Source organism: Mytilus galloprovincialis, chromosome 6 (assembly GCF_965363235.1).
Source record: "Mytilus galloprovincialis chromosome 6, xbMytGall1.hap1.1, whole genome shotgun sequence".
NCBI lineage: Eukaryota > Metazoa > Mollusca > Bivalvia > Mytilida > Mytilidae > Mytilus > Mytilus galloprovincialis.
Genome location: NC_134843.1, coordinates 10,271,631 through 10,299,083, shown reverse-complemented (window position 1 = coordinate 10,299,083; position 27,453 = coordinate 10,271,631). Strand labels below are relative to the sequence as shown.

At 33.4% G+C, this 27,453-nt stretch overlaps 2 protein-coding genes across 11 annotated transcripts; one reads left to right on the top strand and one right to left on the bottom strand.

Annotated features, from left to right (window-relative positions):
• Window positions 1-914: 914 nt before the first annotated feature.
• On the bottom strand, window positions 915-19,601 carry LOC143078897 (uncharacterized). 6 transcript variants are annotated; one of them, XM_076253936.1, is made up of 4 exons: window positions 19,548-19,601; window positions 17,212-17,440; window positions 16,401-16,466; window positions 915-3,763 (listed from the first exon to the last, which is right to left on the bottom strand). In XM_076253936.1, the coding sequence occupies exons 2-4, from the start codon at window positions 17,366-17,368 to the stop codon at window positions 1,272-1,274; spliced, it is 2,715 nt and encodes a 904-aa protein (XP_076110051.1). In that variant the 5' UTR covers window positions 17,369-17,440; window positions 19,548-19,601; the 3' UTR covers window positions 915-1,271. The 6 variants fall into 6 exon arrangements, with proteins under 6 accessions (XP_076110051.1, XP_076110052.1, XP_076110054.1 ...); XM_076253937.1 differs by lacking the exon at window positions 19,548-19,601 and adding an exon at window positions 19,512-19,538; XM_076253939.1 differs by lacking the exons at window positions 16,401-16,466; window positions 17,212-17,440; window positions 19,548-19,601 and adding an exon at window positions 13,646-13,928.
• LOC143078898 (TLC domain-containing protein 5-like) lies at window positions 18,796-25,630 on the top strand. Of its 5 annotated transcripts, none has more exons than XM_076253946.1 (4): window positions 18,796-18,819; window positions 22,938-23,167; window positions 23,549-23,644; window positions 24,766-25,630. In XM_076253946.1, the coding sequence occupies exons 2-4, from the start codon at window positions 22,948-22,950 to the stop codon at window positions 25,380-25,382; spliced, it is 933 nt and encodes a 310-aa protein (XP_076110061.1). In that variant the 5' UTR covers window positions 18,796-18,819; window positions 22,938-22,947; the 3' UTR covers window positions 25,383-25,630. The 5 variants fall into 5 exon arrangements, with proteins under 5 accessions (XP_076110061.1, XP_076110060.1, XP_076110062.1 ...); XM_076253945.1 differs by lacking the exon at window positions 18,796-18,819 and adding an exon at window positions 19,728-19,828; XM_076253947.1 differs by lacking the exon at window positions 18,796-18,819 and adding an exon at window positions 19,816-19,836.
• Window positions 25,631-27,453: the final 1,823 nt, after the last annotated feature.

Here is a 27,453-nt window from a genome sequence, read left to right as displayed (position 1 = left end):
TTTGAAAACGGGACCAAAAATTAAGAATCTACATACATAGTTAGATTTGGCATATCAAAGAACCCCAATTATTCAATTTTTGATGAAATCACACAAAGTTCAATTTTGGACCCTTTGGGCCCCTTATTCCTAAACTGTTAGGACCAAAACTCCCAAAATCAAACCCAACCTTCCTTTTATGGTCATAAACCTTGTGTTTAAATTTCATAGATTTCTATTTACTTATACTAAAGTTATGGTGCAAAAACCAAAAATAATGCTTATTTGGGCCCCTTTTTGGCCCTAATTCATAAACTGTTGTGACCTCAACTCCAAAAATCAATCCCAACGTTCCTTTTTTGGTCATAAACCTTGTGTCAAAATTTCATAGATTTCTATTCACTTAAACTAAAGTTATAGTGCGAAAACCAAGAAAATGCTTATTTGGGCCCTTTTTGGCCCCTAATTCCTAAAATGTTGGGACCAAAACTCCCAAAATCAATCCCAACCTTCCTTTTGTGGTCATAAACCTTATGTTAAAATTTCATTGATTTCTATTCACTTTTACTAAAAATAAGAGTGCGAAAACTAAAAGTATTCGGACGACGACGACGACGACGACGACGACGACGACGACGCCAACGTGATAGCAATATACGACCAAAAAATTAAAATTTTTGCGGTCGTATAAAAACAACTTTACCTTTAAAAATATATCATTCATTGTAAAAATGAAAATAAACCATAAGGTGCATTTCGTATTCGAAAAACGCATTCATTACAAATTCTTTTCAGACCTTTTTGAAATTTGAAATTAAAATATACATGTATATTGCTCTTCTCTTTTACTCAAATTAAATGTGGCGTCTGCAGTCATTTCTCATTGATCATATTGTGTGAGATTCTTTAGTTAACCTTCAACGGAAACGCTGGGGTAACTGTTGAGCAGAATTTATTTTATCATAATAAATAATACAATTTACATGTCAAATATATAATACATCATATAATCTGATTAATACCAGCGCATTCGTTATTTTGATAGTTTTGCTCTTAATGTACAGATATAATTTGGAAAAATTATAATCTATATGAAATTAAATCGGTTCATTAAAGCAAAAGGAAAAGCAACGAAAACTATATATTTTGTCTAAATGCTCTTTTTTTCTCAGTGCACATTTACTTCCAAGCTACTACAGTCATTCAACTTTTCAATTCTTGGCCCCTAATCAGTAAAAAAAAAATCAAAATCAAATATTGTCTATCACAGAAGACGGTTTTCATTTGATTGTTTATGATTCTGGCTCCTTAATTGATTCTGTTTTTTGCTCGCCTTCAGTCGTTATGGCGGATGCGGCTTGCTCAGAACCAGATGCATTTACGGCTTCCGGTTTATTTTGTGGTTCAGTATCTGGTGCACTTTCCGATGCAGCTGCATCTGGTGATGGTTCATTGGGTTTTTCTGTGTTTTTTGCTTGCGTTTCCTCTGGAGAGGGTTCTGCTGATGGAGCAGTTTGTTCGTTTGTGAGTGCATCATTTTGTTCAGTTTCTGTTGTGGATTGTTTCTCTGTATCTGGGACACTATCTGCCGGTTCTGATTCTTTCGGAGGTTCAGGTTCCGTTTCTGTTGCGGATGGTTTCTCTGTATCTGGGGCACTATCTGCCGGTTCTGATTCTTTCGGGGGTTCAGGTTCCGTTTCTGTTGCGGATGGTTTCTCTGTAATTGGGGCACTATCTGCCGGTTCTGATTCTTTTGGAGGTTCAGGTTCCGTTTCTGTTGCGGATGGTTTCTCTGTATCTGGGGCACTATCTGCCGGTTCTGATTCTTTTGGAGGTTCAGATTCAGTTTCTGTCTGAACATTTTCTTTTGATGCAGGTTCTGCCTGAGTAATTTGTTCTCTTTGTCCTGAAGATTCGGAATCTGTATTCGCTGTTTGTCCTGATTCAGTTACGGCTACAGTAGTTTGTTCTGATTCAGCTTCTGCTAATTCAGTTTTCTCAGGACTAGTGTATAAATTCGCATTTTGTTCTGATTCAGGCTCAGCTGAAGCAGTTTGTTCTGGTATGCTGACAGCTGGAGCGGAATCGGTTTCTGTAATCACTTCTGTTTTTTGTTCGGCAACAACTGGTTCAGGATTTATTTCTACCTCGGTCGTCGATACAGTGTCTGCTGTAGTAGCTTGTTCTGATTCAGGTTCGTTTGAACTTTCTTCTTTCTGTTCCGTGACAGTCTGGTCAACCTCTGGGTCTTCTTGTTTCGATTCAACTTGTTCAGACTCGGGTTGTGTTTCTTGTTCGGATTTTGTTTCTGGTTCTACTGCCGCATTTGGCAGTTCAGAAGGTTGTGTTTCTGGCAAGGCGGATTCTGCTGGTGTTTCAGGTTCTTCTGGAACAGATGTAGGCGGTTGCTCTTCTGCTGTTTCAGATTTTTGTGCTTGTTCTATTTTTTCAACCTGTTCTGTGCTTTGTTCAGCTGATCCATTGTCCTGTTCGGTCATTGTATTTTCTGGTTGAGTTGTTTCTGTCTGACCACTTTGTCCTGCTTCTGTGCTCGACTCATCAGTTTTTTCAACAGCTGCCGCACTTTCTGTTATGTTCTCTGATACCTGTTCTTTTTCAAGTTTATCAGATTGTTCCGCTTCAATCGCTTCTGCTGGTGCCGATTCAGCTTCTACTGATTGATCAACGACAGGTTGTTCTTGTTCAGATGCAGCTGTTGCACTCTGAACGATTGGTTCTTCTTGCGCATCATCTTTTGATTCTGAAGTTTGCTCATTTTCAATCTGCGGCTGGTCAGATTTTGTTTCATCTGTTGTTGTGTCCTTAGGCTGTTCAGTGACAGGTTCTGTTTTATCAGTCTCTGGTTCCGTTGATGTGATTACTTGAGTTTCTCCTACCACCTCTTGTTCAATTCCTGTCGTTGTTTCTTCTGCTTTAGGTGGTTCCGATGATGGTTGTTCAACCTGTGGTTCATCGGATGTCGTTTCGTCAGGTTGTTCTGTTATTGGTGTTGTTTGTTCCTCAGCATTTTCAGGTTCGGGTTTCTTATCTTCCGAGGGCTCTAACACCTTTTGTTCATCTTCTTTTGTCTCCGTGTTCTGTTCGGGCTCTGTTTGTGTGAGTTGAACTGATTCCGGTTCTACTGGTTTATCAGTCTGTTCAGTTGTAGCAGGCTCAACAGAATCTTGCGGTATTTGTTCTGCAGATTGTTCAGTAGTTCCAGATGCTGCTTGAGGTGCTTCTTCGACAGTATCCACTGCTTCTAATTTGACTTCTTGTACAGCTTCCTCCGTCGTGTCATCTTCTTTCTCCTGAGCTTCGTCAGCAGTCAGTTCTATTTTAGGAACTTCCTCTGGTGTGCTTTTCACCGTCGTCTGTTCAGTAGACTCTGCACTAACTTCTGGGGCGTTTGATGGTGTCTCAATTGGAGTATCTGACCGCTGGGCTGCGTCTAATGACTTTGAAACGGCTTCGGTTACAGCTGCAGGTGTATCACGTCCTGAATCACCTTCCAAGGTTGGAATGACAGATGGTGTTTTCAATACTTCTACGTCCGCCATGTCTGTCTTTTGAATGGCGTCTGCCGATTTTCCACCTGTTTCTATTAGCTCTTTTTCGGCAACTGGAATGCTTGGCTCACTTTGATTTTTTTGATCCACTGGAAGTTGTTCTGTGGATTCTTTGGTTTCAGAGGCAGTGACAGCAGCTTGTTGTGTGGATTCTTTTGTTTCAGCTGCTGTGGCGGCAGCTTGTTCTTCCTGTTCTTGAGCTGCTTTCTTGGCACCTGAAAATAAAGAAAGTAAAAAACGTTCAAGTACTTTCGGTAATGTAGTATTCATTCAACACTTTCTTATGCTGCATTGCATTTCGAGTTATATAATAGTCATATAATGCATATTTAACACCTTCTTTTTAAATCCTCAATATTCCTGGTTTCGTGCTATTTTCCATAACCAATGACCTGTACCAAGTCAGGAATATGACAGACAGTTGTTATCCGTTCGATTCATGTGTTTGAGCTTTTGATTTTGACATTTGATTGGGGACTTTCCGTTTTGATTTTTTCTCGGAGTTCAGTATTTTTGTGATTTTCTTTTTTCCACCAAAAGAGTATTAGTTTCAAAAACAGAAGTATCTACAAAATAAAAATTTCACAAAACATAGCATCAAGGTATAGATCTCTGTTACTGGGAAAAGTGTAGTTGCACGAGAAGCACGTGTAGTGTGGGAAAATATTAAATAGCTTTGGCCTTCCAGGTTATCTATCTGAGTTATTTCAGAAGCACGTTACTATTGATCAGTCGTTACCCTGCTGATTGACTTTCTAAGTCTATATTCTTCAGTGTAAGCTGGTACCATTAGTCAGTGTTTCATTACATTTTGTTCATTATTTTTTTGTTATTTTTTTGTTATTACGACAACAAAGGATATCAGTAATTGACTTAATTCTAAATCGTCCTATAAGTAAAAATGCTACAATAATTGAAATTCGTCGTATTTTCTTTATAAGAGAGTTTGATAATTTATAGATTAAAGAGGTCTGCGAATAGTTTGTAGAGGACAGCATTTGTACTAAGATGTGTTTGTTCTCACACATTTTATGATGAATTGTAGAAATAAAAACAAAATTCGAAAATTAATGTCACAAATAAATACAATTTTGAAACAATTTTGAAACAGACAAGACGGCCTGTACAAGTGGCTTGGTTTTCTTACAAAAAAAAAAAGAACAAAGAAACGAGTTAGAAAGCCACAAAAACAAGGCAGCCAAGAAATCATGAGGTGAAAATAGTACCCAACAAAAATGTCTTTGTTATTAGCTAATTGGTAAAGTCATTATCATAAAGCATTTGAATAACTGGTTGATAAAAAACATAAAACAGTTACTGTCACTTTTCTAGTGAATAAGGTTAAACTTTATATTTTGAATAGCCTGTTAACTTTACTGATTAAAAGTTATTTTGGTACCACACTTATAAAAAAATTATCTGTAAAATTGTTAAACTAGAATTCCTAAAATACGTGTAAAGTATAACTGGTAAACTTAAATTCGTTTGTTTATCAAGGAAACGTATTGAAATCTTGTTTTAAATAAAATTTTGATTCTCTGTTGCAAACTGTTTTAAAGAGATCAGAAATACACGTATGCAAGAGAATCTGTAAATTCTCGCATAACTTTGTTTTTTTTTCAGTGTGCTTTATACATATTCTAAGCTTGATAAATTCTTTCCATGATATATTACTTTATAACATTTTTAACACAGGATTACTCATTCTCGGTAAAAATTATCAAGATAAATGCATTGTCTCTGTGTATATAAAGATTTTAAGTAATGGTTATTCAGGTTAAAATAAAGAGAAATCTTATCTAAATGATTGTTCAAATGAGAAAACAGTTATAAAGTTATAATAGAACGTATCAACTCAAAAAAGAAGATGCGGTATGATTGCCAATGAGACAACTCACCACAAGAGACCAAATGACACACGGAAATTGAAACAACTACAGGTCACCGTTTTAACGCGTATGGCCTTCATCAATGAGCAAAGTCCGTACCTCATAAACAGCTATAAAAGGCCCCAAAATGAAAAAAAATACTTCTTTTGGTAAATCTTTATGAAGAGTATTGTCCACAGGGAGAAGGAAGGTGCCATTGAAACACTCGAAAAGTTCGATTTAAAAGGGAGATGTTATTTTCTTCAGACTTCCTTATGATAGCACTTTCATTCTTATTCTGTCCTAGATAAAGCTAAAACTCTGAAGATGAAAAACTAGGTCGAAAGCATGTCTCCATTACGAATTCGAAACAAGGTCAATTTGACTTTATTGTCTGCTTTCAAGGCATTAATCATTCATGTTACAGGTTTCACATCTTAATTTATATGTTGTTGGGTACTTTTAATGTGTTAGTCTCGTAATTAAATTATTTTGTTTTATTTGATGTTTATAACAGATTTTAAAGTTCGATGTTTAACTTTTGTCACTACAAAGGGTTGAGGTAAACATCATATGGTAAATCAATCAATTCTTATTACATAAGATACAGGTTTATTGCAGGTTTATAAAACTTTTCTTATGAAGACAATAAATTATCTGTCTAAATGTCGTATTTTTAGATACAGAGATATTTTGACGCATACACACTATTAAAGAAACATACACTATAATCAGTAGATCATCTACAGATGAATCATATCAAGGTGCAAAAACATTAGTAATTTTCTGCTACATATGTTCTCTTATCATTGTAGCATTTTGTTTCAATGATATTATTGTGTTTTAGAGGATGCAGACACAATCCAGCGCGTATTATTTTGTTCCATCGGTCGAAGGTTTTGAAAAATATGTATGAACGAAATAATTGAAAGTTAAGTCAGAAATCATCCGGAAAACATATGCTATCAAAACATAACAATTCCAAAACACTTATAAAAGATACCAACTAGGCTTTTAATTTTGTATGTCAGACTCACAAATTGCTAACAAAAAAACACTCATCAGGAACGCTTGAATAAAAAAGTAAAAAGACTTGATCAAGTACGGAGTGAAAGAGCACCGAAGACAACAATTTCCAAAAGTTTGACCAAAAACGGCTTATGTTTACGTAATCAAAATAAATCTGTACTCTCATCTTCTTTTTTTTTGTGTGCGACATAAAACTGCTTGTCGCCGTTGGTGAAACTTTTTGTTATCCTTGATGTTAGTTTACAACTAATGACCAAAAAAAAAAGAAACAAATCCAAAACAAGAGGACATCTTAAACAAACTTGTCAACAATATTACGTAAGAGTTAATATTTCAATAAAAGGTACAAAAGTACAAGACAATAACTGGTCGACTGACACAGTGTGAGATATCACGTAAAATCTTGGCAACCAAACATGTCAGTCACTTCTATACCCAGACAGTACTTTCAATGATCAGACGGATTTATTCATTAACCAGCAAATATTGCGTAACACGAATAAATCAATACAAACCATTAATCTTGCCTACCCTGATTTTAGGTGCATATTAGATCATTATAAACTTTATACAAAATCGTTAACTGTTCCGGTTTTATTCAAGGTCTTAATAAAGAAGAAAGTTGTTCATAATTGTATACTTTGCGTTATTGTCAGTGACTGCTATGTTCATTTTTAACCATCAAAGATGACCATAGAACATATCACTCCCCTTCCTCCATAATAACCCCCCCCCCATGCATGTATATACTAAGGAAACTAAAAAGAATATCACCCTCTCCTATAGCAATGCTTTAGTTGTATTTTTTCAGGGGGGAGGGGGAGGGATGATTTGCTAGACAACTTTCTCGGTAAAATTCAGCGCGCATATTTTTTGTTCGAATAAGAACTAAATCACTGTAGTTTATTTCCGTTTGTTTTCAAGTAGCAAGTATATTATGTAGATATTTCAGAGATGCTATCTTCTATTATATCCCACAATCTATTATATAGACAAAAAATATTAAAACGTCATAGTTTAGGAATGTGATAAGATATGCATCCTAGAATCGTCTTTGTGTTTTATTAAAAAAAAATGTACATATAAAAATAAGGAAGGTCTAGTCTATAACTAGCTTAAATGTCGGTTAAACATAAAAAAAAATCTTGATGTTATGTCCTTGTTTTCTAAACCATGCAGACTCTAAACAAAGCGTTTTTATTATTATTTATTTATTAACAGTACAAGGTTGGAGTTAATTCAACAATGAAAAGTAGATGAAAACTAATTAATCCCAGCAACATGGCTACAAAAAAAAATGTTTGCTGTACTTATTCAAACGATCTGTAATAGGATATTCGTTTTTACTATAATCAAACTGTCTGAATTAAACAATTGATTATGGTATTTGTTAAGGAAGTTTTTGTGTATGCATTTATCAAAAAAAGATAGTTGTTGAATAAACCAAGGAAAAGAAATGTATACCTTTTGCATTCATTCTCAACAATAGAAGTCTCTTATACTTAATTTCCGTCTCTATTAAGGATATCATTTTTAAAACAAGTACATTCATCGAAAAGGAATTTGTACAAATGTTGAGATGTAATTTAAAAAAAGGACTATGTATACTGGTCCATGTCAGCACAATATTTAAAAAACAAATTCAGAGTATGTGTTTTGATTTTATTTATTGCACAAGTTATACTTTTGTTTTTGTTTTGCTGTCAATGTTAACAAAACCGCATGTCTTTTTACAATCAGAAAAGAACTTAAACTGTCAAAATAAAATGTGAAAACGTTTAAATATTCCGACACCAAGCAATGCTATGAAGTTTGGTCAAATTTCAACATATTATGAATGTATGAGATAATTAGAGCTGGAAAACTTCAACTCATTGTAAAACAATATTTTGCTTTATGAAATTAAAATAAAAAACAAAAGTAAACACACTGCTTGAAATTGCTCGCCTACTCTTCCTATCATGATTGAATTTTAGTTGAAAGTTTTTAAAGATTTAACTACAAGTATTGCATAAACCGAACATTATCAATGAACCATGTAAATGAGGTCATATTCAGATAAACCCGTGTACTTACACCTTACTCAATGTCATACACTATACAAAGTTAACATATTGCTTTCATGATCTGAGACACTGACATACCACTGTAAACATAACGTTGACCAACCAACAAAGAAAATGAGGTAAACGTCCGATAAACCCTGACAGAATGACATGTACACCTTACAATCGTACACTGCAGTTTGCAAGTTGATTGTGATATCTGAGAAACAGTCTAACCTATGAGAGATTGACTTTGATAATGAAAGGAAAAAAAAAGAAGTCAAGGTCTGATAAATTCTGTCAAAGAGATACTTAACAATCGTTCCATAATTATACACCAAACATTGTTGCCCTATTATGGCCTATAGCTTATAGAAGATCAGAAACCTTACATTAACCAATGAAGTATGAAGATGAAACAAGGTCAGATCACAATCGTTACATACACCAAATAAAGTTGACCCTTTACTTATTTCAGATACTGCCAATCTAATTAATTTAGATACTGCATGACTTGACCACGAAACTTAAACCTTGACCATTGATCTAAGAAATGACAATTGATAAATGATTGCATGCAACTTTAAACCATCAACCAATATACAAAATTCATGAAGCATGTAGGTCTTTTACCTGCTGAAATATAAAGCTTTTTATAAATAAATAGTTAACGCCGCCGTAGGATAGAATCAATATATGACTTCTGCGACTGTAACTTGAAAAATGGGTAAACTTGTATATTTGCACATTTCGTGAGGCGATTCTCAAGAATGTCGCTCTATCGTTACGAACATGTTTTGAGATTTTCGATTATTCACATTTGCTTTTAAAAGAGACAGACAGACATATTGACAGATTAAATATACACAATCTCCTATGTAGGATAGAGATTTACACATAAACACGAAATAGTAATCAACCGTTGATGTTATTGAAACAAACGAGAAGTCAATTCCGATTGATGCACCTCAAGATATAACATGCTCACATGAAGATTGTTCCAAAATTTCAGACACCCTTGATTTGTAGTTCCTGAGAAGAATGCGGTTAGATGTCACATACGACCAACATGTGAGACAATACATTAGTATTCGGTAAAAAGGAAGTGGTATCGCATCACACATGTTAAAACCGTAGCATGTTCCCAGGAAGTTTGATACCGGCAGATTTCAGGCAGCTCTTATTTGTTATTCCTGCGAAAAACGCAAGCACAATTCTAATTGGTGAAAAAATGTTTTATTTTAACTATATATCTACTTATGTCACTCCCTCTTTTCAAACCATTTATTACAAATTCACGTGATTGTAAAAAAATGTAAGTACTGTATAAATAAACCCCCTCTATCCCCCCCCCCCCCAATGAAATTAGAGAAAAGAGATCAAATAGAAATAACCAGTTGAAATTTAAACATAGATTATATATTAATGACATTTCAATTTTTGTAATTACCGGAGATAATTTTGTAACAAAACGTTAATGCATGTAAAAGTAGAATATCATATTTCTGATGTCATCAATTCTGTCAAAATGAACAACTAAGGTTTCAGAAGTAAAAATTGCACGACCAATTGAAGAAAAATTAAATATATATATACTTTTATATCTTATACTTATCAAAATCAAAAATATCTCAAATTTCGGACCAGTTTGATCAAGTGTTCAAAAAACCCTATTTATTTACCTGTTATTTGACGAAAGTGGACAACATCCAAGATCCAACCAAACACCAAACGAAACTGTGAAACAATGAATGTAAAAATCACTTGGACAACCATTACATACAAACTTGTATTGATACAGGTATTTACTGAGGTAACACTCCGATACAAGTATTTCTGCAGGACTCAAGGTCACTAGAGAAGTCTGGATAAGCAAATTACGTCAACCTCGTACATATCAAAACACTTTAGATATATGCCAAGAATATAAACCGATATTATTGATGAACATATTATTTTCACTAAAATATACATTTTGGAAATTAAATTTTCTACCAACTTAATCCAAAATTTCTTTGGACAATTTAATTGACATTTTCCGTGGCATTTTAACAAAAGTTATAGTAACCCCCCCCCCCCCCCCCCCTCACAAAAAAAAAGCAATAGATAAATAAAATAAATATTTTCCACTGAAAAAGTTTGAATAAATGTGTACTACCTGCCTATAGAATACAAAAACTATGCTTACGTGAGAAACTGGTCAGTTTTAACATCAATTAAACAAAACCAGAGAATATCAACACGTATAAATAGTGATAAAACTATTATTTAAAAATTAAAAAAAAAGACAGTTCTTTTTAAATATTCATATATCTTACCTCAGATAAAATTTTGTTTAGAGAATCTACTGAAAAATCGACTTTCTTTGTTGGCTAAATCTAATAACACTCCCAGTTTCAAACTCTTCCGCTTATTTATATGCATGTGAATTTAGACTAGTCGATCACCGCTGAACTAGTCTCATGTAGAGTACTACAGATTTTTTTACAGTACTTAACTTATAAAAAAACTTACTTTGTTATCAGTATCTTTAAAAAAAATCTCGATGTTTTATCTTTTTGAGGAGCATAAGATCTTAGATAAATGTAACTTACGAAGCTGGATAATAAAACCCCGGGAAAAATTATCTCCCTTTGACAATCTGACCGACTTATTTTATGAATGGAAACGAACGACAGAGACATTACCTTTATCTTACCTGTCCTTGAAAATTGTATATTTTATTACTGAACAGAAAACATACATATCAATCTCGGTGACCAGGACATGTGTATTTTACTATTGAACTTTTATGATAATGTGTATACATAAATCGTTGGTGCAAAAATATATCAAATTTGACGAAGGTCTGGATGGGGTCTTTCCGTTCTATTTATTTGTCTTTTTATTAGATTAAGAGCCAATATTCTCTATTCTTTTTTTTTTACTTTGTCCATTATTTTATATTCTATTGTATTGTCTATTTTTCTCTACCCCCCCCCCCTTTATTCTGCCCTTTACCCCCAATATACTCTATTCTAATCTTTAAACCTCTTAACAGGTTAGAATAGGACCCGAAGAGGGATTTGAGTAATATTTGAGGCTTAAAATACCTACAAATATAAATTTTACCTAACGTGCTGAATTTAAATGGTATTTTCAAGACTGTCTCTCAGACCATACACGTTTTAGCTTCAGTTGTCATGAAACAGAAATTACTTGATAATACAAGTTTCAAAAGGAAAAAAATGTTCTGGAATAAATATAACAGTGTAACTATGTTCCTAACGGAATAAGTTGTATATAGGAACAGATATTATTGTATAGCAATATAATATTTCCAACAGAAAGTCACCAAAAGTTAGCGTGCAATAAATTCTAATATTGCACTAGTGCAATAAATCTTCAAAATTCATGACGTCATCAATGACAAAATCTTAGTTTAAACCAATTTTTACTTTCTAATATTATATTGCTATACAATAAAAGGGTTATTGCATGAATATTGGGGAATATTGTCCCTCGTAGAACATATATTGCACTCGCAAGCTCGTGCAATATAAAATTCTACTCGGGACAATATTCCCCAATATTCATGCAATAACCCTATATTATGACATTGTTTATAACTAAGTTTCCAGTGAAGCTAATGTAAAGCGGAACACGTATACGTTAACATATACTAAAATATTCTATTCTTATTCTTATTCTATACTGATTTTTTTTGTCGAAATAGAAACAAATGACACATTACTTCCCAGCTACATATTTGCTTTTCTTTTGTCTTTATAGGCGAATCCACATAGACAGTCTAGGTTCGGAATTCTCCCAATTTTTCAATCGGGGATTCTGACTGACGATATTTTACTCTAAGTCGGGTTTTAATGCGTTTTCTTATAAAAGAGGATAGGTCAGGTAGTCTCTTTTTCCATTTTTGTGGATAGAGTTTCATAAAGGGAAAACTATACAGTTTAAAAATAACATGTACAAATGAAATTACAGATTTGATTTTCGACAAGTTCAATCGGAAAAATGACAACAACAAGCAATAAAGACTTGAAATGGAATACTATAGCTCATTGAACTTCTTTTCTGGATGAAAATGCAAAACAGTAAAGGTATTGTTTATAATTCAAAGATTCAACTAAAATCGACTTTTCAATTGGTTAACCAAATTCAGAGTTCTAGTATATAGAATTTGACTTTTGTTTAATTACATTCATTGTATTAAGCACAAGTTAGTAACCGAAATACTTCGATTGACTCTAGGATTGACTCGATCGTTTTGTCTGAAAAGTACAACATAAATTGGTGAAGAACGACCATCAAAAACTATATACCGTATTACTAATCGGAATTCGCATACTTCGTTCAAGTATATCATCATTACACGTGTTTTTATAACAACATTAGTGTATGATGACTAAGTTCTAATGTGTTGAAAAAATTACAGACAGATAACAGACACAGAAAGAAAGAATTCAAAGAATTCAAAATGAGGCAACACGTGAAAGTGTAAGGATGAGACCAAGGATGGTATATTAAATTCAATGACAAAAAAACAAAACGACAAGCAGAAACATTAAAAAAATCCGATTTTGTTTTGAGACTGCCTGTATTGTCTAACATTGTATACATATGAATCCCATTAAATAATCTTATATCACATAGACATAACATAATGGTTAACAGATGGTAACGATGATTGTCTATCTCAGGCATTAGTCATACAAACGTGCACTTAACAAAAAGGTCCCTAAAAACTTTGTGCACAAATTATATGGCACGTTAACCTGTGATCAATCGTAAGTCAATACGTACACATGTTAAGATAACATTTTAATCAAGTCAGTAAATAAAAAAGTGATCAAATAAACCTAATCCCCGTCTGACATGTAAGAAAACCAAGCCGGGCTTATTTCATTCATAAAAAATACTAATATCTTATAGATCGACATGTAAGATCCTTTTGGAAAAGTATATGTCAACAGAATGATGAACGACCATGAGTACCCGATAATGAGGGTCTCGAGTGGCCGCTCCTTGGTGTAAGTCTTAATGGTCATTGAAAGTATAGCACAATTTATTTAATATGATATTGACGTAAAATGGGTACAGTCTAGGTTATTGTTTTGATACCTATATGTGTGTGTGTCAATTAAATCAGTGCACTCACCTCCTGAACGAAACTTTGAAAATATTCCTCCCATTTTTAGTTAAATTATCCTCTTTTAATATTAAGTTGGTTACGATATCACACACTGTATCTAATATTAACTTCTTAGGCAATATCTTAACAATTAATCAGTAAAACTTTCCCCCTCGCACGTTCATTGAGTGACTTGCTGTGGTATCTGGCACACGTGTAACAAATGTATCCCACATGCATGAAATGACAGACACTCCAATATTATAAGAGTCAAAGTATGATGAACCAAAGGGAAAACAAAAAGCTGGAAGATACGTTAATCAGACTGTGTGTGTATATATACATGTGCAGATTTTTATATTTATCAAGTGCATCCGCATTCATCGATGTAATCGGAAAAGGAACTTTATTTCTACTTAATTCAATGATCATTACTTACTGTATCTAAGTTGAACATCTTAGGTAAACTAGTAAGTAAAGTAAATAGCCTATATGGGTTAAAGTATTGAAATAAAATTTCTTTTAATAAAGCGAACACAAAAGAAAATACTGTTCCCAATATGCCATTTATTTTTCTATATTTTGACACTTCTCTCATATCTAGAAACGGCAAAACAAAACATAAGATATAAATGCCATCATGTAAAACTTTAGTGTTTTGTGTATAGTAAATTACTATGTACTTTCTTTATACTATGGCTAAAGGAAAACACTTATACAGGTCTATGACAATTTGAAGAAAGAATGAAGGAAGGTATACCTTTATTCCTTAACGATATCAGAAGTCAGGGAGATAGGCAGGGTACGCATCTGCTACCGTTTACAGGAATCAACGGACAGTAAGTGACAAAGCCAGAAACCAGACATAACTGGTAACAATATCGAAGAGGTTGACATATAAAAAAGATGTGGTATGATTGCCGAGGAGACAACTGTCCACAAGAGAAAAAATGACACGGAAATTAACAACTATAGGTCATCGTTCGGGCTTCACCAATGAGCAAAGCCCAAACAGCATAGTCAGCTATTAAATACCCCGAAATGCAATGTAAAACAATTCAAATGAGAAAACTAACAGCCTAATTTATGTACAAAAAATGAACGAAAAACAAATATGTAACACATAAACAAACTTCAACCACTGAATACAGGCTCATACATACAGAATGTGGCGGGCTAAAACATGTAAGCAAGATCCCAAACCCTCCCCTCACCTGGGACAGTGGTCTAACAGTACAACTTAAGAAAGATGACATGCGAGTTTGATGGTAGAGTTTAGTGGGTTATGAAACTGGACATTAAAACAATCAACATGCAGGTGTGGATCCAGCAATTTTCAAAAGGGGTTCCAGCATAGGACAAAAGGGGAGTTCCAACCATATGTTCCCATTCAAAAACATTTAGCGTCAAAAAAGAAGGTTCAAATCGAGGATAAAAGAGGGATTCCAACAATATATCCCATTATAAAGCATTGATAGTCGAAAAAAGGAGGTTTGTAAACCCCGCAACCCCTCCCCTGGATCAGCCAATGATCAACCAATTTATGATGGTGACCATGGAACTTATCTTACTTTTGAAAGCATAAATCGTACAGAGTACATCAAGTTGTGATAAATGTCAAAGAGACAATGTAGCCTTATGCCATTACTGCATGTTCTAGAGAGATATATATTCATACTTCCTATGGATAAAATAGTTACTCTCGGAATGTCCTACTTTAAAAAGTATTTCCTTTAAATTCATTTCTATATAATAAAGAAATCTGGTTACAATTATAGTGGGGGGGGGGGGGGGGGTAAGTTGGATGTGTAAACTACCATCGTTTTCCACCGTATGCGACAGTTTATCTTTATTACAGAGGAAAATTACGTAATTTCTAAAAAAAATGTCAAGGGGAAGAATCAATCAACGAAAAATCTGACAACTGAAAAAAAAAATCGAAAGAAAATTTGTCTCCATAAACATAAACATTGTGAAAAAGTGTTAAGGTCGTTCAAATGAATTCGGCTTCAAGAGATATGAGACAAATAAAGTAATGTTATTCAGAAAATTACTTCGGTTAAAGTGGATCACGCCTTTTTTTATTCAAACATTTCGTAAAAAAACTCATAACTAAAGGAGAAAGTACCTATTGGTATTCCCAAAATATGCTGCTTATCCATGGTCATAACTATGTATGCATGGACAAATCTGAAAATTACAAAATACAAATGGATCCCGACTTTATGAAACCGTCAAACTTTCGTAAAGATCCGATACAGCTAAAAAGCTATAGCTATAGTATATGGATGTATTTGGAAGATTTGACCAACAGGAAGGTATGCCATAATACGTTTGTCGTGGACGCGTGCATATAAAAAAAAATCAGAAATGCATTGTATTATATGTCTCTAATGAAACCAAATATTCACTATCAATGAACCATCACCTCGTAAATGAAAACACAGAGGCGGATTAAGAGGGGGCCAGCCCCACACCCTTTTCAGGGAAAAATGTTTGATTATACAGGAAATCAGCCAATATAAAATGCATTTTGTTCTCAACTTGAATTCGTGCTCTTGATTTGACAAAGATATCAATCAATGTAGGCTTAGGGTTGCTGCACAAGAATATCGTAACAACCTTCGAAGCGGGTCATTATTATTAGAGCATAAACAACTCAGCCAATATAAAATGCATTTTGTTCTCAAATTAGTGCCATTTCGACCTATTTTGATAAGACACAAATTATCTTGCTTACTATCTTACATAATGTGACGTTTACTTTTTTAGATTTACAAACCTGCTTCTGATCGTTTCTTCTGGATTTTTTGTAGGTATGATACATCTGGCAAAACTTTCAGTTCAGCTAAAATAGTAATTATCATGGTTAATTTACAAGAAAAACTATGAAAATGAATAATGTTTCTAGAAAATCAAATAAATAAACATAGCATTAGAATGTAATCCTTCCTTTGATGTACGACACATGTTTGTATCTTAATACCTTAACAATTATATCCAAGTAAATTATTTCAAAAAAAAAATTGTAGATTTCTCGTTGGGATTTTCCCTGAAGAGAGAACCTTCTTCCTGCGTTTGCATAAATTGATTATTTTTTTTAAAAGTATTATTAAATTAAAAATAAGATCTCGCTCTTAGACTTTAAAGTGGATCGGTATTGAATTGGAAAATAGCGAAAACAGTTTTGGTAAACATAGTTAAATATGAAGCAAGGTAGCACTATTAGGAATATTCACTACTACTAATAAGTTAATCATAAATGTATTGATTGATTGATTGTTGGAGTTTATCGCCACTTCCCTGAGTATTATGGCTATTTCATATATAACAGTCAATTTTTGTTGCTGGAAGATGCTGCGGAGTACCCTGAGATAAACACTGGCCTTCGGCAGGATTTGTTTTACATATCTCACGCATTTTTTTTCTATAGTTCTTTGTTTTAATCAAAATACTAATGAAACGCATGGCCGCTCGTTTCATTTGTTAAGTCGTGAAAACAAAAAGTTTGAGAGACTTCTATGTATTTCTGAACTGTTTTTTTTTCTGTTTAATAAACTGACTATATTGACACTTATTATTTGAAGTCTTACCATTCCTGGCTACCAACTTTCCTTCCAAATAAGCAGCAATAAATTCGTAGACATCATCAGGCTGTCCTCTAATGATTGCACGACCTATGCTTTCCAGCTGAGTTTGGAAACCCCTTGGAAGCTTCCTCTTCCAGTAAAACTGTTCTGCTGAAGACATTCTGGTTCGGCAAGCGACGATGCGCTTGGGAACCAACTTTGAAATGTCAAACACCACAAAAGGTCAAATATGCTGTATCACAAAACATTAATATGTAATATTATATATATTAGCACAAAAAACGGCAAAATGTGTATCATCACGTAAAGCGTCTAACATAAACAGTTAAAAATTAATAACTTTACAATTTTATATAACTTCAATAAAATTGAGAAAGGAAATGGGGAATGTGTCAAAGCGACAAAAACCCGACCATAGAGCAGACAACAGCCGAAGGCCACCAATGGGTCTTCAATGTAGCGAGAAACTCCCGCGCCCGGAGGCGTTCTTCAGCTGGCCCCTTAAAAAATATGTATACTAGTTCAGTGATAATGGACGGCATACTTAACTCCGAATTATACACAAGAAACTAAAATTAAAAATCATACAAGACTAACAAAGGCCAGAGGCTCCTGACTTAGGTCAGGTGCAAAAATGCGGTGGGGTTAAACATGTTTATGAGATTTCAACCCGCCCCCTATACATCTAGCCAATGTAGAAAAGTAAACGCATTTATAACAATACAAGTATATAAATTTTATAAATGCATGGAAGTACAAGCAGGAAAAATCATATTTTCTAATTTAATTGCACCATAAAACTTCAAAACGCATATATCACGATGATGTGCAATAAAATTAGTGCAGAAAAAAGGTGACGAGAATCGGCATAAATGGCGAAACAATAAACTGGTGATATTGCAGACTGTAATTCAGAGACTGGCCTTTTAGAATTGAAGTTTTCTTTCTGTATAGTTTCGGCCGCTTTTGTGATGGAGGTAATAATCAAATGTTCTTTAACCGTCTTTTTTTAGGTGAAACATTAAAGAAAATTGAAAACAATGAAACATTTAATATTTAATTCCATTAGATAGACCAAGATAAAATAGGGTAAATTACTTCGGTCGGAGGTAAACTGATTAATATTTCTTAAATCCGATCGATGAACGTATATGTATAAAACCAGGAGACAGCTCTCGTCAGTCTATAGATGGAGGGGTAAATAGTAAGAAAGTACGGGGAATATCCTGATGATTATTCTGATCGATGCTAAATACTTTTTTTTTTAATATCCAAAGGATTACCTATTTGGAAACAAGCAAGATGACAACATTTATTAAAAAAAAACATGACGAAAAAAAGGAAACAGATTATACGAGTTAGAAAACTTGACCTGACCAACACCTACTTGTCCTGTTGCAATAGAGGTGTATCAAATTGTAATAAACAATGTCCATTATATTAACATGAACTTATCGAAAATAAAAACTGTGATTGCTCTTTCAGAAATGACAATACAACTGATTTTCCAAGGGAAAGGACACATACCCATTGGAAGTTCACCCATTCGGATGTTCAGGAGCCAAAAATGGAACGAACTGCCGAATAAGATGAGAGAAGAAATGCTTTTGTGTCAGTTCAAAAGTTTAGTTGGTAATTGGGAGGGCAGTTCGTGTCAATGTCTCTCCTGCAGATCTGTTGTAAGCTGTAGATCACGTCTTATATATCATGTATATATACTCTGGCATTTTTACTTTTGTTGCATACATTTTTTATTTGTGTTCTAAATGCTTGAAATACTTTTAGTGCTCAATAGCTACTGCATGAATGCTAGTTTTTCCGGAGCCGGACTACTATAACAGACGGTAGTATCAGACTCGATGTGCTTTCATTCTATTTTTATTTTAAGTGATTTTTTTTTAATTTGAAACACTGCACGATTTAACTTGCTTATAGGGGCGGTCAATACCTCATGATTAAGTGCTAAAACCGTACAAGGTACTAGCTCATGTAATCCAGGAACACATATGTTAGGTTATACTGTTCCCAGTGTAATCCAAAAGTCTGAACACTCGAGTCAACCAAACCCTAGTGCAATAGGGGCAATTTGATTTTGTTTAGTATTACACCCAAAACAGGCATTGCACCACATATATATACATGTACTTATACAGTTATCCACTCGCTTTCGGACATATGACTGTTCAAATGCCACGGTCCACTCACGTTTTAGAAAACCAACAAATTATAAATTTATCGTGCTACAGGTTCGCCTCTATCGGATAAAATGTTTAGCCTTGCACTGACCATGTGAAACAACTTACTGTGTTTATTTTGTATTTTCGCGGTCATGTACTTACTTTTCGATCAGCTGATTTTCTCAGGTAACTAGTGTAAACATTGTTACGTCACAATATTAACTGCATCAGAAATGAAGAAAACAAATAAAAAGGAAATGTATTCATTTTGTATCGACAATCCTTTATACTTGTCTTTTATTTAGTATGAGTTCAAATTATTCTTTAGAATATAAAATGAAAAGCGAAATAAATATACTGAATTGAATATCAACGAATCAAAACGTAAGAAAAGCTGCATTTTGCCCGGATGGGAAAGGTTACACTTCCGGCAAATTGGGCAGGTGATAATGTTTGTTTATAACTTTATTTTACATTTCAATGCTTGTTTATGAAGCGACTTATATTCTGATTTATTTTCTTTTGAATATCTGCATAAATCTGACTAACTCATGACATTTTAAAGTGTGCGAGTATTGCTTCTTTGACTCTGAACATCATGAACATGCTGAACTGGCCCAGGAAACTTGTTGCTACAACATTTTCCGGGTATATTGCTATTTATTTGCCGGTTGAACAACCGTTATGATCAAGTGTACTACGCAAAGTTTTGATGTTTACTTGATAATATATCTGGCGAAAATGTGAAGATACATAAAACATACGAAACATGCTTTTTTTGTGGGGAGAGAGGTAGGAGCCGGGGTAACACTAATGACCGAATAACACTGTAATTATCCGAATAAGGTTAACACGAATGACCAAATTACACTGTTATTATCCGAATAACGCTTGTAATGACTGATTAACACTTGAAATTTGTAATATTAGCAGTCTGTGCCAAACTGTTTTAGGGTTAGTCTGACCGAAAGAGAAATTTGGACTTTTCTTCTATATGTTTAGTCCGAGATTACTCTGACGTCCAACGGCTGTTTTGCCAGACAAGCTGGGGCCGTGGGACGTCAGAGCTCATCCCACATCAAAAAGTGGATATTTGCCCTCCAAAATAGATGAGCTGCGCTACTTCGTCGCTTCTGGTGCCAACAGACCGCCTTGTAATTATATAAATCGATATCAATTTGTTCATTTTTCATTTATCTTCATTTATGTAAGTTTCACCTACAACATGTACCTGCCACCCTTTATTTTCTCATTTTCAAAAACATTTAACATACAATGTTGGATATATTTGGATTTACCTCCCTTACACTACTTGTAAAATATATTTAAAGAAATGTCAGGTTTTGGAGACAGTTTGCAAAAAAAGGGGGATGGTACTAGTTTTCAATTCAATGAATTTGTATTGAGTTCCAATCTTATATTTTACTAGACTGATAAATATATATTTTATTCAAAGTCTCATGCAAACAAGACCGGAAAAGGAAGTAGATTTCTGTGTGAATACGGGGAAAACCAGAACAGGAAGTAGATTTGAAAAAAAAGTTAACGATTTTGAGTTCATTAGCAGAATGAAAAATTCGGGAAATTTTCCCGATTTTTTTTTTTTTTTTTTTTTTTTTTTTTTCCCAATATAAGTTATAAAATACATTGATAATATACTATAGCTATTATTTAATAATCATTCAATGTTTAAAAGTCACCAATATATGCTAATATTTAAATTGCAAGTGCCATTCGGTCATTACAAGTGTTATTGGGTCATTCAAGATATCGTCCGAATAACACTTGTAATGTTCGAATAACACTTGTAATGTTCTAATAACACTTGAAATTTTCATGTTAACACATTTTGGTGACCTTTAAACATTGATTATTAAATAATAGTTTATTATAAATGTATTTTATAACTTAAAAATGATTTATAGAAAGCATGTAAGTTCATAAAGATCATCATAACTATAGTGTGTACATCCAACATGGCAACCAAAGAAAACACAATGGGAAGAATAAAAAAATAATGCTCTGTTATTATTTTAAGTGTAAATAGTTGTAATATTGAGTTAAACATAGTTTTCTGGCACTCTGTATAATTGTTGACAACCTTGACCATAATTTGGCATCAACAATGTAAAAGTGTATCACATGTAAGACAATCAAGATTGAAATATCTATTAACTTTCATAATTATACAAGTTCATGTAATAATATTTACTTTTTCGTGATGTTATCCATGTTTATATGAAGATATCGATCATTCATTGAAAAATGATGCTGAATATTCTTGTTAGTTACATTTTTAATTTGTCTGCTTAAATTTCCTACAAAATGTGTCAAATTTGATAAAGTGTCTATAAATGATTTCTGTTTGAAGAAAACCTTTTTAGAAAGCTAAAATAAAATCAGAGACACATTTTAATTTAGGTCTACATGTAAGCACACTCTTTCTCAATGATATCTATTTTTACCACTTTTAATCTAGATGTATGACCTCTTATTTTCATCTCTGATCTGACAGTTTGACACAGTGACTTTAAAATGAATATTACATTATAAATATTGCTGTATATTTCTTAAAGCATTCTTTTTTTAAATTTTAATTGGCAATTACATTGGAAAAATTAAATGTGTGAACAGCAACTTAGTATGAAACATTATTTACAATTTGTAATATTAATATTATTCTGACATTTGTAGATAAAAATTGATAATTCAATCTACAGTGAAACCTATCTAAACCAAACTGTATCATTGTGTAATCCAGAATAGAGCTGTAAATGCACTATATTTATAAAGTTTTCATATTTTAATCTTTTTATCATTGTTTATTAGTACAATTTATGAAATTCCAGTAACAGTTGATCCTATTTTCCAATCAAAATCATTAGTCTTCGAGTGGTTGATTTTAAATAGGTTTTACTGTGGTATAATTTGTATCAACCATCATATGCAGATTTAGATACAATGATCACAAGTTATCATTTCACTTTTTAAATTTGATCAAATTTGTACTGGTCAATGCTGGTAAGTAATACCCTGAAGACAAAAATGTTATATGATTATGGTGCAAACAAAATAAGACAATTGTAATTATTCATTTGAGATTCCAAAACTTCAAAATAATTATACATGTACATGTACATGTAAGGTAAATGAAATTTTAATTGTTAATCAGAAGTGAGTATGTAACAGTCAATCTACATTTTGAACTTCATGTAGCCACAAATATTAAGTTCATTATTTTAAGATGAAAAGTGATCATGGTGAAGGGGATGCATAAACATGTGAGAAGTGGAATAGAACATTCAACATTTTTTGTTAAATCACATGTATCACAATGGATTAAGGAAAGCTCAGACCCCAAAATTTTAAAAGCTCAGTACATGTACTTGAAAAGTTAAGGAGCTACTTGTAAAAAGACAAATAAGTGGTAATTAAATATGTAAGACCTATTTCCCATTCAATCATTTTAACTGTTATAATTTCATGTGAAAATTAAATTGCACTCTAAACTGAACTCAAAATTTCAGTCTTTTTTTTCTTCTTATTTTTCAGGTATCAAAAGATGGAAGACCCAGATAAGATAGATTCCCCTAATGTGATGTTAACAGTTGCCCTATACTCCAGTATTTGGTGTACCCTATACTTTACATTGTGTCTTGTCAATTATAAGAGGAGTTATGAATGGAATGTGAGATTAGTGACAGCTCTTCATGCCTTAACTGTAACAGGACTAGGATTGTGGTGTGCATTTGTTCAAGGGCCATGGCCATTCACGGATGCAGGTACAGTCGTATTTGTTTCTCTTGCTCAAGTAGGCAAAATGGCATCATGTTTAAAACAATGTATGTTACTGATATTATGAATTTGTTATCACAATATAAAAGCTTAATAAGAAGATGTGGTATGAGTGCCAATGAGACAACTCTCCATCCAACATGCACTAATTGCATGCATTTATCTAATGTGTGAAGGAAAACTACATGTATTTTCTGCAAAATAAAAATTACAGGAAAAACTTTTCAGTCCAAAAATAGACAGCTGAACTACATACCTGTAATCATGATCATAGTAATATCAGTGAAATCTATAAAAATTATTTATATCCTTAAATGAGTCTGTCTTTTGTAACATGTGTAATGAACCTTTTTAGTGTTATTTTTCAGGGGGTAGATCTACACCATTACAACAACAGACAATATGTCTATGTCTGGGTTATTTCCTCTTTGATATGTCATGGTGCCTATATTATCAAACAGAAGGTATGGTATCTTACAATATAAGCATATATTATATACATTATATAGTTTCCTACTTATGAAAAGACCAATGTACATATATGTAAGTCTCCAGATGCAACTTTTTGGGGAACTGCAGAGATCAGACCATAAAAGCTTGCATTGTGTTCAGCATCTGACAATTTTTTTAGATTATAATTAATTTGTTCATTCCTTTAAAAAAAATGATTTATCCCTCCTGATATATATCAGAATTTTAAACAGTTTTGAGTTGATGCAATCTCTTCTTTTAAATTTTAATTTTACAATGTTTTTCAAAATTTCATTTCTGTGTAAAACTTTCTTATTTTAGCAAAAATGTAGACAGAGCATTTGTAGCTGCATGTATATTTTTGTACATGTATTTGCAATGAAAATAATCAAGACACCTGATTAACCTTAAAAATTGCCTGTACATTGTATATCTTCTAAACATTGCCAGAGAAACATAGTCTATCACAGTATTTTATGTTAAATTACATTTCTCTACTCCTGACTAAATTTTTATGTACTACATGTATATATATAAATCTATATTGTCCTGAGTTGAGAAAAAATATAGAATCGCATGTGATAAAATTGAGAATGGAAATGGGTAATGTGTCAAAGACACAACAACCCGACCAAAGTGCAGACAACAGCTGTAGGCAACCGGTATTTAATGCAGTGAGAAACTCCTGCACCGGGAGGCATGCTTCAGCTGGCCACTTAACAAAAATGTATACTACATGTAGCAGCTAATTGTAGCTCAGTGATAATGGACATCATACTAAAGGCTAATAGAAATATACACAAGAAACTAAAATTAAAAATCATACAAGACTAACAAAGGCCAGAGGTTTCTTACTTGAGACAAGCACAAAAACGCAGTGGGTTAAACACGTTTTTTGAGATCTCAACCCTCCCCTATACCTCTAGCCAATTCAATGTAGAAAAAACAAACACACAACAATATGCACAGTAAAACTCAGTTCAAAAGAAGTCTGAGTCATGTCAGAATAGATAACAAATGCAGTGATATTTTTATGTTAAATACATGCATAATAGCTATTGATTAGAACCATAAGTTACCATAACATGCATAATGATTTACTGTTTTATTGTAGGTCCTCCTATGTTAGTCCACCATATACTGAGTATAGCTGGTCTGTCTGTTTGTGCAATAACACATTGGTATGGAACAGAGTTGATTGCTTGTATCATTGGAAGTGAAGCATCAAATCCACTGTTACAATTACGGTGGTTTCTTAGAGAGACAGGAAAATATGATACAGTTTTTGGTGAGATTGTAGACGCGGCATTCATGCTACTGTTTGGAGGTCTAAGAATAGGAGTGGGTACTAATTTATTATATTCTTACTTTAATCAGGACACAGATTGGCTAGGACGAATTGGTGGTTCTGCGTTATATGCTTTGAGTTGGATGTTCATGGTCAATATAATAACCTATGCTTGTAAGAAATATACCAAGAAATTAAAAAAATGGAAGGCAAGTGCTTCAGATAATCAAAGTACACTTAAAGACAAAAACATTATAGACAAATCTGAGGTTGTAGTTACGAAAGACAACAATCACAATGTTAGGGCTCGTAAAGTTCTCCAGAATGGATTCATTACCTCTAAAAACATTCAGAACAAATATATTGGTTCTAAGATGGAACAATTAGCGACTGATGATGTAATTGAGTTTTCTGTAAGTCGTACTGATGTTATTACTAGTTAAATATGTTTTCATCCAATGAAAATTCTTCTGATTCTGTGATCATTCTCTGTGTAAGTAGCTTGTGATAGTTATATGCGTCAGTAGGTTTTTTCGTAAAAAAGGAGAATAGTAAATTCAGAGCTAACGATTAAATGTTCTACAAGATGTGTTTGAAGAAGATGATGGAAGTGATAGAAGATGGCCACATTGAAAAAAATGTTTATTGCATTAAACAAGGTGTTAATGAAATGATTGAACCTTAGTAATGTATTATTAGCTCACCTGGCCCAAAGGGCCAAGTGAGCTTTTCTCATCACTTGGCGTCCGGCGTCCGTCGTCCGTCGTCCGTCGTCGTCGTCCGTCGTTAACTTTTACAAAAATCTTCTCCTCTGAAACTACTGGGCCAATTTTTACCAAACTTGGCCACAATCATTATTAGGGTATCTAGTTTAAAAATTGTGTCCGGTGACCCGGCCAACCAACCAAGATGGCCGCCATGGCTAAAAATAGAACATAGGGGTAAAATGCAGTTTTTGGCTTATAACTCAAAAACCAAAGCATTTAGAGCAAATCTGACATGGGGTAAAATTGTTAATCAGGTCAAGATCTATCTGCCCTGAAATTTTGAGATGAATCGGACAACCCGTTGATAGGTTGCTGCCCCTGAATTGGTAATTTTAAGGAAATTTTGCTGTTTTTGGTTATTATCTTGAATATTATCATAGATAGAGATAAACTGTACACAGCAAAAATGTTCAGTAAAGTAAGATCTACAAATAAGTCAACATGACCAAAATGGTCTGTTGACCCCTTTAGGAGTTATTGCCCTTTATAGTCAATTTTTAACCATTTTACGTAAATCTTAGTCATCTTTTACAAAAATCTTCTCCTCTGAAACTACTGGGCCAAATTAAACCAAACTTGACCACAATCATCATTGGGGTATTTAGTTAAAAAATTGTGTCCGGTGACCTGGTCAACCAACCAAGATGGCCGCCATGGCTAAAAATAGAACATAGGGGTAAAATGCAGTTTTTGGCTTATCACTCAAAAACCAAAGCATTCAGAGCAAATCTGACATCGGGTAAAATTGTTTATCAGGTCAAGATCTATCTGCCCTGAAATTTTGAGATGAATTGGACAACCCGTTGATAGGTTGCTGCCCCTGAATTGGTAATTTTAAGGACATTTTGCTGTTTTTGGTTATTATCTTGAATATTATTATAGATAGAGATAAACTGTAAACAGCAAAAATGTTCAGCAAAGTAAGATCTACAAACAAGTCAACAAGACCAAAATGGTCTGTTGATTTCTTTAGGAGTTATTGCCCTTTATAGTCAATTTTTAACCATTTTTCGTAAATCTTAGTTATCTTTTACAAAAATCTTCTCCTCTGAAACTACTGGGCCAAATTAATCCAAACTTAGCCTCAATCATCATTGGGGTATCTAGTTTAAAAATTGTGTCCCGTGACCTGGCTAACCAACCAAGATGGCCGCCATTGCTAAAAATAGAACATAGGGGTGAAATGTAGATTTTGGCTTAAAACTCTGAAACCGCAGCCTTTAGAGCAAATCTGACAACCTGTTGTTGGGTTGCTGCCCCTGAATTGGTAATTTTAAGGAAATTTTGCTGTTTTTGGTTATTATCTTGAATATTATTATAGATAGAGATAAATTGTAAACATCAATAATGTTAAGCAAAGTAAGATTTACAAATAAGTCAACATGACGGAAATGGTCAATTGACCCCTAAGGAGTTATTGTCCTTTATAGTCAATTTTTAACAATTTTCATAAAATTTGTAAATTTTAACTAACATTTTCCACTGAAACTACTGGGCCAAGTTCATTATAGATAGAGATAATTGTAAGTAGCAAGAATGTTCAGTAAAGTAAGTTGTACAAACACATCACCATCACCAAAACACAATTTTGTCATGAATCCATCTGCTTCCTTTGTTTAATATTCACATAGACCAAGGTGAGCGACACAGGCTCTTTAGAGCCTCTAGTTTTATTTTTGTATCTATGATCATTTTTAGCTATTGCCATACATGTTATACATGTGCAATGTATATTTTAAAGAAGTAT

Coding starts and splice junctions, on each gene's coding strand:
- LOC143078898 (XM_076253942.1), top strand. CDS start 19,984: ATGAACATGCTGAACTGGCCCAGGAAACTTGTTGCTACAACATTTTCC. Junction 23,168..23,548: donor ATGGCCATTCACGGATGCAG/GTACAGTCGTAT, acceptor GTTATTTTTCAG/GGGGTAGATCTACACCATTA. Junction 23,645..24,765: donor CCTATATTATCAAACAGAAG/GTATGGTATCTT, acceptor GTTTTATTGTAG/GTCCTCCTATGTTAGTCCAC.
- LOC143078897 (XM_076253936.1), bottom strand. CDS start 17,368: ATGTCTTCAGCAGAACAGTTTTACTGGAAGAGGAAGCTTCCAAGGGGT. Junction 16,467..17,211: donor AAAGTTGGTAGCCAGGAATG/GTAAGACTTCAA, acceptor TTACTATTTTAG/CTGAACTGAAAGTTTTGCCA. Junction 3,764..16,400: donor GAAGAAACGATCAGAAGCAG/GTTTGTAAATCT, acceptor CTTTATTTTCAG/GTGCCAAGAAAGCAGCTCAA.